Genomic DNA, 16,466 nt, shown 5'->3' on the forward strand with positions numbered 1-16,466 from the left:
CTCTGCCTACTTGTGATCTCTCTCTGTCAAATAAATAAATAAAATCTTTAAAAAAAAAAAAAAAAGAAAGTGTTTATAAACAAACGCATTTGGTTTTGAATCCTAGGTGTGTGAACTTAGTTTACCGACCTAGATTCTCACTTTGGTTTTCTTATTTATAAAGTAAAATACTAGGGTTTAGGTAGCAGGGACGTAGGTGGAGATTACATGTTATTTGTCTTGCATGCTGTCCAAGATAAGAAGTGCTCAACACTTGGAAAACTGATTTCCTCCCTTCCTGCTTTGTTTTATCCTCTCTCTTTTCTCCCCCTTCCCTTAAAAGTATACAGAAAAAGGAGGAAAAAGCATAGGAAACTAGAGAAGATACGCTAAGAATCAGATTTATTTCTATATCACTTAGTCCCTTCTCATCTTTGGGTCCTCCAATATTTGGTGCTTTGTACCATTTTGTTCTTGCCTCCTTCTCTGCACCCCATTCCACCATCTTTCCCTTCTTTATAGTAACTCACATGTTCGGTAATCACAGAGAAAGAATCACACTTAAATAATTTAACTTGAGCACTAGGTATTAGCTCCATGTAGACTGGACTGAACTGCTTTCTTCAGTTCTATCTTTTCTAGTGCCTGGAACAATGCTTGGTATATTGGTTGAATGAATGAATGAATGAATGAGTAAATCCCTGAGCTAATAGATTCTAGGTCCAGTGCTTTCTCGTCCATGAATTCAGCCCATAATCCTGGTCACCTTGGCCACACCTCTTCATGAGTCTAGAAGAAGAATTAAAAAGGAGGAAGAAAGGGGGCATAAAACAAAGAACAAGTCCATTGTTATTACAGTAGCTAACATTTTTGAGCATTTTCTCATCCTCACAACAACTTTATGGCATAATTACTGTTCTTCTTATTTCATTTTACAAATGAAGAAATGGGCTTAGCAAAGTTAAATGCCTTGTTCATGTTTGTACAGCTAAGTTGTAGAACTGGATTCACTTGGGATAACTCGAAAGATTGCCTTTTAAATTACTTTATGAAAAGACAAGGGTCCAATCTTACAGTGGGAGAAAAAGTAAAAGTTGAGAAACTGCAGGTTTATGAGACTTGGCAGATGGGCACCACTTCCGTGTTTGGAGGCAACGGATGGAGGGCAAAGATGAGTTGCCTTCACCTTCCGTTTTCACTGATGACTCTGTTTTGCAACAAAGCTGAGGACATTCCTGTTGGATTCTTCTGCAAGACTCCCTGATATTCTGCTTTGGTTTTCAACCCAAGAATGAGATAGAGAGAAACTATACATGGTGAGGGGTTAATTCGATAACTTCTATACTTTGGAAAATAAGAAATTTAAAAATTCAGACTTTTGCTTTTTGTCATTAATTCTGCCTTGCGTGAGATTTAAGTGCCTCTCTCCTATACTGGACCATAAGCTCCATGAAAGCAAGAGCATATATAAACATTTATAGACGTACTGACTTTATGTGCTTCTAGTTTATTGCAGTGCCCATCACATGACCAGTGTTCCAACAGAGTTTTATTCAATGAACAGGCAAAGAAGAAGTGAAAATGATGGGATAAAATCTGACTAAATAGATACGTGACTGGAGGAAAGTGAGAAAAATAAAGATCTCTGTCGTTTCCACAGTGTGGTAGACACGGTGCTCGGCCCTTTACCAAAATTGATACCCCTAAAGCCCCCAAGATGCTGGTATTCTTGATTTTATTTTACAAGTATAAAAACAGAGACTCAGAGAGGTTAGATAATTTGCTCGAAAGTACACAGCTATCCAAGAATATGTCAGTGAGGGAGAGGTGGGCTGGCGATGGATGGATGGTAGCTGATGCATATTAAGCCACTGAATGGTCTCAGGTGACTGACTAAATGATTTGGCAGTTTGTTATTGACCTTGAAATGGTCACTGCTGATTTAAAGGCCTGAATGGAATCCAAATCTTAAGCATCATTAGATTTCTAGCTATTTGTTTAATGATATTTGCTTTTAATGATAATGACTCATTCATTCTTATTATCAATATGGTTATTTCTAATTCTAAAGTGGTACTATACAGTGGAGAAAAAATATCTTCCTTCAGAACATGTTTTAGAATCGAGTAAAACACTATTTTATTATAAGGATCAATGGCAAAAGTGAAGCCTAAATTGAAATTTCTTGCTCTGCATAATCTGTTAAATTTCGCTAATATGCTAATTTGTCCAGTCATGGCATACAGGATTCCTGTTGGCTCGGTGATGGTTCCCAGATCAATATTTCATGGGCTCAGAAATTGCTTGTCTTACCACACACTTACCTTTGTGAGAAACTCCAGAATCCCAGGACGTTCAACAACGTTAATGATGCCAAAAAGAAGAAGAAGCTTTCTAAATTGCCTTTGTTTAATGTGTTTGGAAACCAATTGCCTGTTTGGAACAAAATGTAATTGTTATTCAACTGCAGAGTTATAAGTTTCTGTGAATGTTTTATCATTCCACTATTCATAGAGATTTATTCGCTTCAGTAATATCTACAAAGCAAAAAAGCTCATCTGAAACTCATTGTTAAAATTCATTTAATTCTCTAATTAACAGTAAAATGACAAGCAAAGCACCCCAAATATTTTGAAGGTCACAAAACCTGAATCTGCATAACACAATATAAGTTCAGAAGAACTGAGCTATAAAAGTAACCTTGATTATGCTAATTTACCAGAACCAAGCAGGTGTATCTTACTCATCCTTATCGATCTAGTATCTAGAACAGTGCCTGACACATAAGAATCGGTCAGTAAATATAAACTGAAAGAATGAAAACTTTTTGCCACAGCTAGACAGTCTGTTGCAGATTCTAATTGTAAGGTTAGTGACATAATACATGTAGATTCCAGATGTTACTTTATTTTGGCAACTTGGGTAAATCCAGTTTCACCTCATTGTAATATCACAGACCCTGTTGGTCAAATTACTTGCAATCTCTTGTTGACATGAAGGTATTTTTTTGACCTGATAAGTAATGCCTTCAAATTAATGCTTCCAAATAAGATAACCCCACTTTCTTATGATGTCAAACTGCTCTATACAAAACCATTAGATGAGTATATATGAAACTATTTAGGATTCAAGGTAATTGCTTTTACTTTGCTGCTAAGTTTTGACTTTTGCTTTGGATCTTTGCTATAATTCTCTCTCCCTTTCCATATCCAGATCCATACTTTTATGTATCATCTCTATTTCTCTATTTTCCTTCAGTGGGTTTGTATTACTATTTAATACATAATATGAGATAATGTATTATATATGCAACACTTGTTTTTATGCAGTACTTTTAAAACAACAAGGGGATCTTAGTATTAACAAATACAGATATATAGTATCACATAATGTTCAAAAGATTGTTCAACTAGAGGGTATTATGCTGAGTGAAATAAGTCAATCAGAGAAAGACAATTATCATATGATCTCCCTGATTTGAGGAAGTGGAGAGGCAAGGGGGGGGCATTAGGGGTAGGAAAGGAATAAATGAAACAAGATGGGATCGGGAGGGAGACAAACCAAAAGAGACTCTTAATCTCAAAAAACAAACTGAGGGCTGCTGGGGTTCGGGGGATTGTGACAGGGTGGTGGGGTTATGGACATTGGGGAGGGTATGTGCCATGGTGAGTGCTGTGAAGTATGTAAACCTGGCGATTCACAGACCTGTAACCCTGGGGATAAAAATACATTATATGTTTATTAAAAAATTTTAAAAAAAGATTGTTCAAAAAGCCAAATCTATCTTCACGGAGAGAGCTTATAGTCAATTGCAGTTCTGAATGGGCACAATATTTACCAAAAAAATTATGCATTATGAATACAGGACTTAATCTTCTTTGAGCAGTCAGATGCCAAGGTTTTGGCATTTTCTTGCTTTTTGTAGGAGCAGTTCCTACAGTGGGTTGTGAAAAGGGTTGTGGGCCTAGAGCAATCAGTCTATGTGCCAAAAGACTTGATCTCCAGTGCTATCTTTGGTACATGGGTTGTGAGTTGCTTCCTGAACTAGAAAATGGTTCTTGGCCTTTCCCTTGACAGTGCATACTTTTAAATGGAAATTTGAATTAAATGCTCTGTTCAGGGTTGATAGTCAGCAAGTACATAAGTATGACAGCTGTGATTCATGGTGCCACTTCCCACTTAAAGCTGTTTCTCTTCTGTCCTTTAACAATGACTATTATTTTGGACCAACCATGAAAATTAGCTTGTGTCTTGGACCTATAACTGAAATGTGGTGTTGAGCTGAAATCTATGCAGTAAGTTCTACTTCCCCATTTTATTCATTTGTGTTCCATTACAATAGAAATGTATAGTGTTATTGCTATACTGACATAATGCCTTCCTTTGACAGGAGTAGTTTCATAGAATGTTTCCCTCTGTGTCTGGGCCTATGTAGCCTCTGTGTATGTGTGTGTGTGTGTGTGTGTGTGTGTGTCTGGGTGGGTGGGTGTGCACGTGTGTTTAGAAACTACACATTTGATTGTACTTGAATGAGGGGAGTTGGGGTGGAAGTCAAGGTAAGGTGAGATGACATCACACATATTTTCAGGAAGAACTAAACCACCTTGCTAAGCTTATTCAAACAGTCCTATTTCCGTCTACGGCCATACCACCCTGAACGCGCCCGATCTCGTCAAACAGTCCTATTTCCTTATTTCTCTTGAATTAATATCCCAATTTTATTTCTGTCCTTTTCATTTCACATCAGCACTTTGCATGTGATGTGATTAGACCATCTTATCACTGTGTTTCTCTGGCTAGACTAAGAGGAGTTTGCACAGAGTATGTGAAGCCTCAGAATTAACATGACATTAATTTTTCTTGGAGCATGAATTTTGGTCCATAATAAGTAATTGAAAAGGCTATCTTTATATTATAACAAAGCTAGATGAGGGAGAAGCATATAAATTTTGTAAGATCTTTATAGGTAAAACATAATATTTCTAAAAAAAAAAATAGTTGTGCAATTACAGCACATACCAGCCTATCTGGTTATGGTACCAGCTCGCTCTGCCCATGACCATGTGCTTGGAACTGTCACTAGGGGTGCTCTGGTGGACATAAATGAGAAGTGCCGGGAGATGGAATTATGGGCATGAGGGGTGAAGGGAGGATGTCGTGCTGGAAAGGTTAGGGAAAGGCAGTGGGAATTTATGAGCAACACAAAACATTTAGTGAGTGGAGTATTTAAAAAATAAAATGAAAGATTGACATATCACCTATTCAAATTCTATAGTCCTTCTCAAATATCATTTTCAGTGTTCAGCTTCCTTCCTAATGCTGATCCTCATGCTAGCTCCGTATTTTTGCCTTACTTAGCTATAAGTTTACATTCCCTATGTAGCTAATTTACAAGGTGAGCTCTCAGGTAAGGAGAAAAATCATCTGAATTCATAGACTGGAATATACACTGGCATCAAGCTGGACAGAGAGATAGTTCCAGAAACCTAAAATTTGCTTTATTAATATAGAGATTATCAGTCTATGTAAAGAGATAGCTTTGGGGGTGAAGAGACAAAGAAAGAGCATGGCAGAGAGACTTTTGAAGTCAAATACTGTCTCCATTATTTAATAGTTTTGTTTTGGGGCATTTGCCCAATCAGACCATTTCAGCCTCGGTTTCTCCTCTCTAAAATGACAACACCTTTCTCACCGAGCTGTTATGAGAAGTAAAAGAGATAATAGATGTCAAGAGTTGGACACAGAGGAGGCACTCCAAAACTTGAGATTATCACCACCCACCACACCTTATAAGTGGCATATACAAAATCCTGTAGCCTGAGCTTGGTGTTGGACCCATTTCCTATCGGATATCTCTTCATGTTCTTCATGTGCCATTTTTTTTTTTAATCATTGTCCCAGGACTGGTTGTAAAATGTTCCATTTAACATTGTCAGTTGACTCAGCTCTTAGGTACTATAACTTTATTTTAGTAGCTTATAAACTTTTATTGTCGTAATTCACATTTGTGCCATTTTTCATCAGACATTTCTAGTAGCTGATTGAAATCTGAGGCATCCTTGCAAAAGGAGACAAAGAGAAGACTTAAGGTCTAGAATGGAACAAATTAAACTTCCCCAGATCTTAGTTTGGGTGGGTAGGAAGGTTAAAAACACAAGAAAAAATGCATGCCTCAACAGTGGAGGACAGGAAGTGCCTTAGTGAACCCTAGTTGAGTACTTTAATAGTATATCTAACCTACTTAGTAATGAGCATTGGGCCACTGAGTAATAGAACATTCACAAAATACTTTGCAAGACTCAGAAGTTCCCCAAATATTTTTTGTTCAGTTATATCTATTTGTTCATCTGAAAATCATTTGCTAGGAAGTTGTCATGTACCAGGAGATGGGCATTCCAAATTGCTTAAGAAAAAAGAGCTCAGAGAGGTTGGTAGGGCAGGCATGCAAAAATATAATTACTCTGGAGTATTAGGCCTTAAGAATACTAAGTAAAATGTTTTTACTTACTTTAAATTATCATGGCCATTTTAAAGACAAAAGGACTATGGAATTATCTAGACTAGTTCTTGTATTTTACGGATTAAAGAGCAAAGGCAAGAGAGATAAGTAGAGGCATGACTCAGTAGACCTCTCATCTTGTTACAACTGCACTGCTAAAGCCACCATTGATGCTAATAGAATTATGTTGCTGTAAACAACACAAAGTTGCTAGTATGAAAAAGGAATATACTTTATCCTTGTCCCTTATGTCTTGCATTGTGAGGCCCCAAATTTCATGTGCTGCCCTCATGTCTTGAAGCCTCACAGGGCTCCAAAGTCCTAAGCACATACTTCTCTGCTCTTTCAGATGCCCTCCCCACCCAGTGGGAAGTCCCCCCTCCTCCACCGTCCCCTACAAGGCTAGCTCCCCTGTTAGTCACACCAGGTGCCTGGTACTGGTCCTAGCCCTAAAGCTTTTGCCTCCCTATCAGCCTTCAATGTTATTCAAACAATCACATCCTCCTGCAGGACCCAGGAGCTGCCTCACTGCTTTGTTCCTACCAAGCCTGCCCTCCGCAGATCATCTTTTACTCTACTCCCAAGTGCAGCCTCATACGGCCCTGCATGGCACGTTCCCCTGCCCTGGGCTATGAGTATATGTGACTAATAAACTGCTCTCAGTCCATCGCCCGGCATCAGGTGTCATATGCAATCAGCTATCTTAGCCCATTTAGGTTGAGGATCTCTTTCCTACACCAAGCTGGTGAATAGGAGGTGATCAGAACATACCCCGACACAGAAATCAAGGTCAGTTCTAAAGAGAATACTGGTAGCTGCTGTTGTTCTAATGCATAATTACTGCTTTGGGAAGGAGAAGTAGCATTTCCATATTCCATTCTAATCAGTACCCAACGCCAAGTACCTCTGCTTCTAGTAGCCCCTTAAACCATAAGACATGAAGTAGTGGGAGCATGACCAGCAAGACACACTGCATTCATGTAGCATAGCTCTCCAAGAAACACATTACACATGAATGTGATTTTTAGGGAGCATCCAAGAGTCATGTATGCTTGAGACCAGTTTACAATCACATCATTTGATCAGATGGTTGGACAACCAGAAAATGGTGTAAAATTCTCATTCCAGCCCAGCAGTCTGCTCCTCAGAGTAACTTGGGGCTTTAATAGGTGTACTTTCACAGAAGACTTTATTAAAAATAGGGAAAGGGAGGAGACTAAGGGAATCCACATAAATTCTTCACTGGTAAATACTGTCTCTCGATAAAACTCTTCTTTTGAAGACGGCTAAATATAAAAACTACCCTGCAATCCAGTAATCATACTACTGGGTATTTACCAAACAAACAAACAAAAACAGAAAACATTAATTCAAAGGGATACATGTGCCCCACATTTATAACAGCATTATTTGCAACAGCTAAACCATGGAAGCAACCCAAGTGTCCACCAATAGATGAATGGGTAAAGAAGATGTGTGTGTGTGTGTGTGTGTGTGTGTGTGTGTGGACATTATATACATATATATATGAACATTTTTCAGTCATAAAAAAGAATGAAATCTTGCCATTTGCAAGGAGCTAGAAAGTATAATCCTAGGTGAAATAAATCAGTCAGAGAAAGACAAATGGCATATGATTTCACTCATATGTGGAATTTAAGAAACAAAACAAATGAATAAATGAGGAAAAAGAGAGACAAACTAAAAAACAGACTCTGAATTGTAAAGAACAAACTGGTGGTTACCAGAGGTGAGGTGGGTGGATGGGTGAAGTCGGTAAAGGGGATTAAGAGTACATTGATAAAGAATACCCTTCACTATTATCTTGATAAACCTACAGATAAGCTTAATAAAAAATAAAAGAGATTCAAATGAAGATTATGAACAGAATAAAATGTGACTTGTCTTCTGGTACTAACATTGCTCTGAAGTTCTATGTCCTGGTAAAGATGCAAAACATAAGAGTTAATATTGGAAAAAATGATTTAAAAAAATTATAATTAAGATTAGATAATTTTGTTGTAAACTTAAGGTAAGCTAAAATACTCTCATACATTAACTAAGAAAGTTTAAGAAGTTGAATGCAAGGCACAGACATAAATATTAATAATCCCCCTATATAATAGTGATTATGTCAGCGAGTTGTAATGAGGGAAAAGGAGTCCGTTCATAACAGCAAAAAGAAGCAGAGCATAAAATGCTTATAATAAGCCCAACAAGAAATGTTCAGGATATATGAAGAAAAGAAAATCTTACTGAACTGAATTATTTAACATTGAATAAAGAAAAAATTGTGTTATATACTTAGGTGTTACACAAAAGATTATAAAAGTTTTATTTTTTTAAGTTAACGAACAAGTTTTACGTATTTTATTAAAATAAAAACAAGATTTGGGGAAAACTGATAAAATGATTCTAAAATCCATCTGGAAATATACACCCTAGGAAGTAAGATTTTTACAAATGAAGACTAACCATAGGAGAAGTATGATTAGTAATAGTTGATAGGTAATATATATCATAAATCAAGAGGCAGCTCAAAGGTAATCCTGAAATAGCCCAAGAATCTCCTAAGAACTAAGAATATATTAAAGTATATATTACTGATTAGTTTCATTCTGATTATCCTATGGCTGTGGAGTACTTACGGATTAACTAATTTTTCACACAAAAAAAATTGAGTTATGCTGTGAAATTTTGTTGTTTGAAGGAAATAAGTGGGTACCTATACCACCACTACACTTTACAGGGTAAAGTCCACAAGGATGAGAATATTATATTTGAAATATGAAACTACTGAAATTTCCACAGATAAATGCAATGATATTAATCGCAATGGAAAAGGTTGATAGATTTCATCACATGTATCAGCAATACTTGCACAAAACAAACTCATCTATGAAATTAAAATGTTAAGTTAAAACTAGGAAGATATTAGCAATAAATTTGACTAAACGATAATATCCCTAAAGTTAAAAAACTGTTTAGGGGCGCCTGGGTGGCTCAGTGGGTTAAGCCGCTGCCTTCGGCTCAGGTCATGATCTCAGGGTCCTGGGATCGAGTCCCGCATCGGGCTCTCTGCTCAGCAGGGAGCCTGCTTCCTTCTCTCTCTCTCTGCCTGCCTCTCAGTGTACTTGTAATTTCTCTCTGTCAAATAAATAAATAAAATCTTAAAATAAATAAATAAATAAATAAATAAATAATAAAAAACTGTTTAAAATTCAAAAAGAGAAAAGACAAATAGACCAAAAAGAAAAGTGGGCAAAAATATGATCAAGCATTCTATGAATGAGTAAAGATCAAAGTATTCATAACATTAAAAATTTCAATTTTCCATTTTGGAAAAATACAAATTAAAGTAGTAATGCAATATAATTTTTTCCAATCATATTAACAAAAAACAAAATATGATTATGCTCAGGGCTGCAGCTTACACACTGAAACAAGTGTTATTCTACTGCAGTGGTGCATAATTGATGCAGCCTTTTAGAAAACAATTTGTCTTTACTTCTCAATAGTCTTTAAAATGTTATCCAGGGGCACCTGGGTGGCTCAGTGGATTAAGCCTCTGCCTTTGGCTCAGGTCATGATCTCAGGGTTTTGGGATCAAGCCCTGCATCAGGCTCTCTGCTTGGCGGGGATCCTGCTTCCCCCTCTCTCTCTGCCTGCCTCTGCCTACTTGCGATTTCTCTCTCTGTCAACTGAATGAATAAAATCTTTTAAAAAAAGTGTTTATTTTTTGGGTGCCTGGGTGGCTCAATGGGTTGAGCCTCCACCTTCAGCTCAGGTTATAATCCCAGGGTCCTGGGGTCGAGCCCTGCCTTGGGCTCTCTGCTCAGTAGGGAGCCTGTTTCGCCTCTCTCTCTGCTTGCCTCTCCGCCTACTTGTGATCAATCTCTCTCTCTCTCTGTCGAATACATAAATAAAATCTTTTAAAAAAAGGTTTATCCTTTTTGAATGAGTAATCCCATTTCCAGGATTCTAGGGGGAAAAAATGAGGGATTTTTTGTGTGTGTGAATTTGAAGTAACATGGAAATATGCTCACAATACTTGTAAGGGGAAAAAAGCGGGAACTTGATATAATTATTTTATTGAGAATTCAGCAGAGTTTATTCAGACCCCAATTTCATTTAAAATCTCTATAAATTTAATACCCATGCACAAGTGCACACAAATTAAAAAAAATATTGGGAAAGAATTTACCCAAACAGTAATTGTCATCCTCTTACTGGTCTTTCCCCTGCTCCTTTACAGTTTGGATTTATTTCATCATGTTACCTTTACAGCAAAAAATAATCTTTGAAAACCATTTCATCAAGCATACTTTTGGAAAAGCTGACTTCCCTAAATCACTTCTGGTTTTTGATAAAACAATGGAAAAGGGTGGTCTTCTATCACAGCCTACTCTTTTTCAGCAGCTGTAGTATTGAATAGCAACCTTGTGTTCCAGTTCGGAAGTTAGGTGCTGTTTCTACAACTGTCCTAAGATATCATTTTGGAAATCACAACATCCCAAGTAACAATAAACAGTCTATTCTGAAACCCAAGATTCACTCAACTTCCATGATAGCTCCCTATATTTCCCTACTGAAACCCTAGGATTACCAAATATCTCAAATATACATACATTACTTTAAGGGCTACGGCATATTGCTTTTGATTGGAGGTGTATTTCTGCTATGTCTTTTCGGAGGAAGTTTCCGTAGTTCCTCCTTGTACTAGCACTGTTTTATTTTGAATGTAATGGGACTTTGAAAATATTAAAATGTGCCTTTTGGAATCTCTTCAAATGATTGTTGGGCACAGTGAGCCATTATTTCCCCCTCAGACTTTGTTAGATCTTTTTTTTTTTTCCCTTTCAGTTATTTTTTGTAATGCTGGGGATCTAGCAAACGTCCAGAGTTGTTGAGACAGAACAGAAATGGGTTTTATACCTTACTTTATCCCTCGCTTCCTATGTGCGAAGAAGTATGTAATTAAAAACGTGTAACAGCCATTCTCCAGGATGGACATACTTCTGTGCCATGGGAAATAAATTCTAGTGTAGCAAAAGGAGCTTGGGAATCAGGCATCCACCCCTGCTATAAGATTTGGGCAACTGACATACCTTTCTCCGTTCATTTTCCTCTTACGCATGATGAGGCTACAAACATCCACCCCCAAAGAATTGTTGTGAAGATTTAATGAAATAATATCTTTGCAAAATACATACAGCAAGGTCTGCATATAACTGACACTTAATAAATGTTAATTTCTTTCCTTCTTCCTTTCAGTAACCTGATTTAAATGCTTCATTTGAGATTCATAGCTCTCCTACCTGAGTTAATTTTTAAAACACATTAATTTTCATGATACCTGAAGGAAATAATATCTAACAACTATATGCTAACTTTGGCTTTTCTACCACTTTTTCGTATTCGTCTAATAAGTACCCAAATTATGATTACCCTCAATTTACAGACGAGGAAACAGAGGCACAAAGAGGCTGAGCTGTTTGCCTGGAGTCATGCAAAGGAGACAGAATAATTATTTGTTGATTGAATAGGGGAACTGAGGTTGGGCCCCAAATCTGCACAGCTTGATACCTTGCTCTCATAACAAGTCTGCGTGTGGAGACTTTAATTTGCATTTGTACTTCCTGGGAATTGTGGATAAAAATGAAGTTAGGTGGCTGTTTCCAGGAAGGGACACTGTGTCTTTCAAAGCTGTGGAGAAATCGCTGTGCATTGTTCACCTGAACTGCAGAAAGAATGAGCATGGGTGGTATTTGGGATAACAGGCTTTCTTATAAGGGTGAGTTCATTCTGTTGAAGAGCGTTGGGAGGTAAAAACCCATCAAGATAGTGTGTTCTCATGATGATTTCAATGAATTATCATGGAAATGAGTTTTAGAAGAGAGGTAATGCTTTGTGATAATAGCCCGATAATGCCATTAGCTATGAACTGTAATTGTAATAGCATTAGTCAAATGAATATATCTGATATTAATTTGAGTGTCAAATATTTCTATAAGGTTCTTCTTGTTAATTAAACATCAGCCTTGGTATTATTAATTCACTATCTGTCCAGGGCTGGCACATAGTAGGAACCCAGTACGGATTTGTGAACTGAATTTATAAGTCAACCTCAAAGTGGAGCTATTTAAAATAGTAAAATGGTGAGTTTAAATAACACCATGGATACAGCAGGAACTGATTTTGCCCAATATCTGCTTATTTGTACAGTGTGTGCTCTAATTTGTAACTTCAGTCAGCTAATGACATAGATTTGTTTATTTCAGAATTTGAAAAGAGATCCATCCCCCTCTTTTGCAGGTTTGGAGGGACATCGCATGTAAGATTCACTTCACATTACTTTAATTCAAGAAAAGATTTTGTGCTTTTTTTCCTGTTCTGGGTTCTTTAGGCCATTTAAAAATCTACCAGACAGCTTCATAACTGCATTGGACATCTGAATGAATACCACTGGACAAAATCATGCTTTCGGTCATTTGGTATCACTCTTCGTGATTACCAGCATCAGCTGGGCCTTCAACACTGCTGGCAATCTTAACGCTTCTCTTCTAAATCCTCTTTTCTCGCTGGTGTGAAAGATGTTCTTAGCTCTTTGCTCTTTCTATTCCTCATTTTCATCTGAACCCCCTTTTGCTCTCACGGATGGCTGGCTGCCCACGTCGTAAAGAAACCCAGGAGTCTTGAAAGGTAGGTGCCAGCATCTTTCCAAGACTAGAACCACACCTCTGCTTCCCCGGGCACCCATCTTCCCCATTCTCTCTTCTGTATGAGTGCGGGGATCCACCCTCCAGTAAGATCTTAATCTCCATTTCTTTCTCTTACATTTTTAGCTTCTCCATCACCAGATGTTTTCCTCAGTTAAATATACTCAAGTACTGTATGATGACTAACATAACACAATAAAAAATTTAAAAAAATATTAAATGAAATCTGGTTATTTGCGAAAACGTGGACGGAACCTGAGGGTATTATGTTTAGTGAAATAAGTCAATCAGAGAAAGACAATTATCATATGATCTCCCTGATATGAGGAAGTGGAGATGCAACATGGGGGGTTTGGGGGGGTAGGAGAAGAATAAATGAAACAGATGGGATCATGAGGGAGACAAACCATAAGAGACTCTTAATCTCACAAAACAAACTGAGGGTTGCTAGGGGAAGGGGGGTCGGGAGAGGGGGGTGGGGTTATGGACATTGGGGAAGGTATGTGCTATGGTGAGTGCTGTGAAGTGTGTAAACCTGGCGATTCACAGACCTGTACCACTGGGGCTAATAATACATTATATGTTTATTAAAAAAATTAAAAAATTTAAAAAATATATATTAAAAAATATGCTCAAGTATCTCTCGAAATAAAAAAGTATCTCGAACTCCCACCTAACCTCCCAGATAAAATACAGGACTCACCATTAAATTTGAACTTCAGAACAACAATGAATTATTTTTTTAGGGTAACAGTGTCTTAAACATTGCACAAATAATTTTTTGGTGTAAAGTATGTCCACAATATTGCATGGGACATGCTTGTACCAAAAAAAGTATTCATTGTTTACCTGAAATTCAAATGTAACTGGGTGTCCTATACTTGTATCTGCTAAGTCTGGCAAACCTACCCACATTCCCATCTAGCCCCCGCTTTATCTCTTAAATCTTCTTCATTGCCAAGTTCCTTTAAAAAGTTGTTTAAACGTGGTAGCCTTTATTTACTCACTTCCTAAATGTTCTTCACCCAACTCCAAACTGGTTTTCATTCCCTTCTCACCACTGAAATGACTCTTGGTAAAGTTTTCAGTGATCATACTGTTTGTTGCTAAATCTATGGATATTTTCCATTCTTCATTTTATTTGATCTCACAGTAGGATTTTACCCAGCTTATCATTTCCTATTTGAAACAATCCTCTCCTTTATCTTCAGTAAATAAATATATGCATATACACGCACACTTCTCTGGCTGCTACTTTTCTTTCTTCAGCAGGCCATTCCTCCTCCAACTAAACTCTAATATGGGGCTTTTCAGGTCTAAGTACTGGGCTCCTTTTTGCTCTCATTCTCAATATTTACGCTAGGTAATTTAATTTACTTCTACGGGTTCCAATGCTATTTTTGTGCCAAGGACTCTCATATTTATGTATTTAAGGCAGATCTTTTTACGGAGCTCTAGATATTTCTATTTGGATGTCTCACAGGTATGTTAAAATTAATATGTTAAAAAATGAACAGGTGACAAGTTTCCCAATCCGTTTGTCTTCTAGTGTTCTCCATTTAGTAAATGAAATTTTTGTCCATCCTGTTGCCCTTGGCAGAATCTGGATGCTTCCTTGATACCATTCCTCTCTTCTGTATCCTACCACCTCTTGACTCCACTAGGCACTGGAGATTCTACCTCTAACATCAAGCTTATATCCATTCATTTTTTTCCATCTCCCTATTTCTTCCCTAGTTCATCCCTCCTCTAGACTTGCTGGGGTTAGTTCAATTGTATGCTTCTCCCAAACCATTCTTTCCCCCCTTCTAAATTATACTGCATTCACAGTGATCTCAAAACAAATAGATCATGTCACTTGCCTGGTGCCTTTATGATTTCATATTGCATTCAAGTTTTTAAAAATTCCTATAAGCCCAAGGTCCTGCATAATTTTGCACCTAATTCCTCAACCTGACTTCATGTGATTTCCTCCCATTTGCTGATTATTTTCAGGTCACTGATTTTTGAGTTCTTCTGATGCACCTAGTAATTCTTTACCTCCAGGCCTTGGTATAGGTATTCTCTGCCACAAATACTTACTCCTATGCTCACCAAGCCAAATAGCACTCATCCTTCTAGTGTCAACGTCGATACTATTTCCAGGCACTCTTAGAGTGAGCACTAATGCATATCTAATTTCATCTAGAGTTGTATGTTTTCAATACAAAGGAAGCTCCGCTAATGACATGGGTCCATGAAGCCAAGAAGAATCTCAGAGTATTGCTTTATTTCATCTCATTCCAATCCAGAGCTGGAATTGAAGCTGAATAGGATACCCAATATCCTCATTTATGGAACACGTTCTTTTTTGAAGAGTTATTGGAGTGCTACAGCAGATCATCATATCCATGATAATCCTAGCTCACTTGGAAAAAGTTGAGATCCCAATCAATTTACAATAACAACAATATAAATCATTATTTCTGTGCACTTTTATTAAGCTGATGCTTTATATCTATTTCCTCTAGTCCTTATAGAAATCTTGGAAGTTAAGTTATTTAGTGACATAGTTTTAGAGATAGAGCTATTGAGACTCAGAGAAGTAATGGGCTCAAGATTTCACAGCTTGTTAAGGGCTGAGTTGAATTTGAATTCAGGGTTGTCTGGCTCAAAAATCTGCTCTTTCTTCTTGTGAGCCAATAGCAGTGGATAGTTGTTTCCCATAGTCTAAGGGTATTTTGAAATCTGCTTTGGTACTGTTATGAACCCTGAGGCATTGGAGCAGCTCCTAGGGTCTCTGGGGGCCAAAGTTTGGGGGGTGTAGGATAAGTTGTATCTGAGATTCATAACCTCATTGTGTGAGGAAGATTCTGCATCTACTTCTGACTGAGGAAGCGAGCAGGATTTGCCTGTGAGAGTTAGCAGGGGCCTGTCAGTTGATCTAGTTGATAGGCAGGTAGAGTATGGCCTAGCTAAAGGTAAACGATGGAGTAGCAGGCCGCTTTCCCTGCTTAGTGTTGGGCTCCGTTATCAAAGGAATGAGACTGAGACAAAGTTAAAGTTATGCAAAGCCTTGTTCTATGCCAAGCATTAGAAGTCAGACTGACCGGCCAGGGCCACTTCCGAAGAGAGCGACCCTCTCCCGATCTCACAGGCTGGTTTTATAGGGCATAACCGCAGAACCACGGTACGTGGCTTCTATTGTTAAGGTGTTTACCCCCAGAATGGATACCCGGAACCATACCAGGAACTACTGGGGCATTTATTCCCGGAATGAAGTCCGTGGA

At 37.7% G+C, this 16,466-nt stretch overlaps 1 protein-coding gene across 1 annotated transcript in view; it reads right to left on the reverse strand.

Moving 5' to 3' along the window:
* The window catches only part of SLC15A5 (solute carrier family 15 member 5), an 80,452-nt gene that overhangs the window by 1,108 nt on the left and 62,878 nt on the right, over positions 1 to 16,466 (reverse strand). The window contains exon 8 of the mRNA XM_032345612.1: positions 2,304 to 2,412. Within this exon, the coding sequence (XP_032201503.1) occupies positions 2,304 to 2,412 (109 nt within the window). The remainder of the gene's footprint in view (positions 1 to 2,303; positions 2,413 to 16,466) is intronic.

The sequence above is a fragment of the Mustela erminea genome, chromosome 6, assembly GCF_009829155.1.
Source record: "Mustela erminea isolate mMusErm1 chromosome 6, mMusErm1.Pri, whole genome shotgun sequence".
In the NCBI taxonomy this organism is placed as follows: domain Eukaryota; kingdom Metazoa; phylum Chordata; class Mammalia; order Carnivora; family Mustelidae; genus Mustela; species Mustela erminea.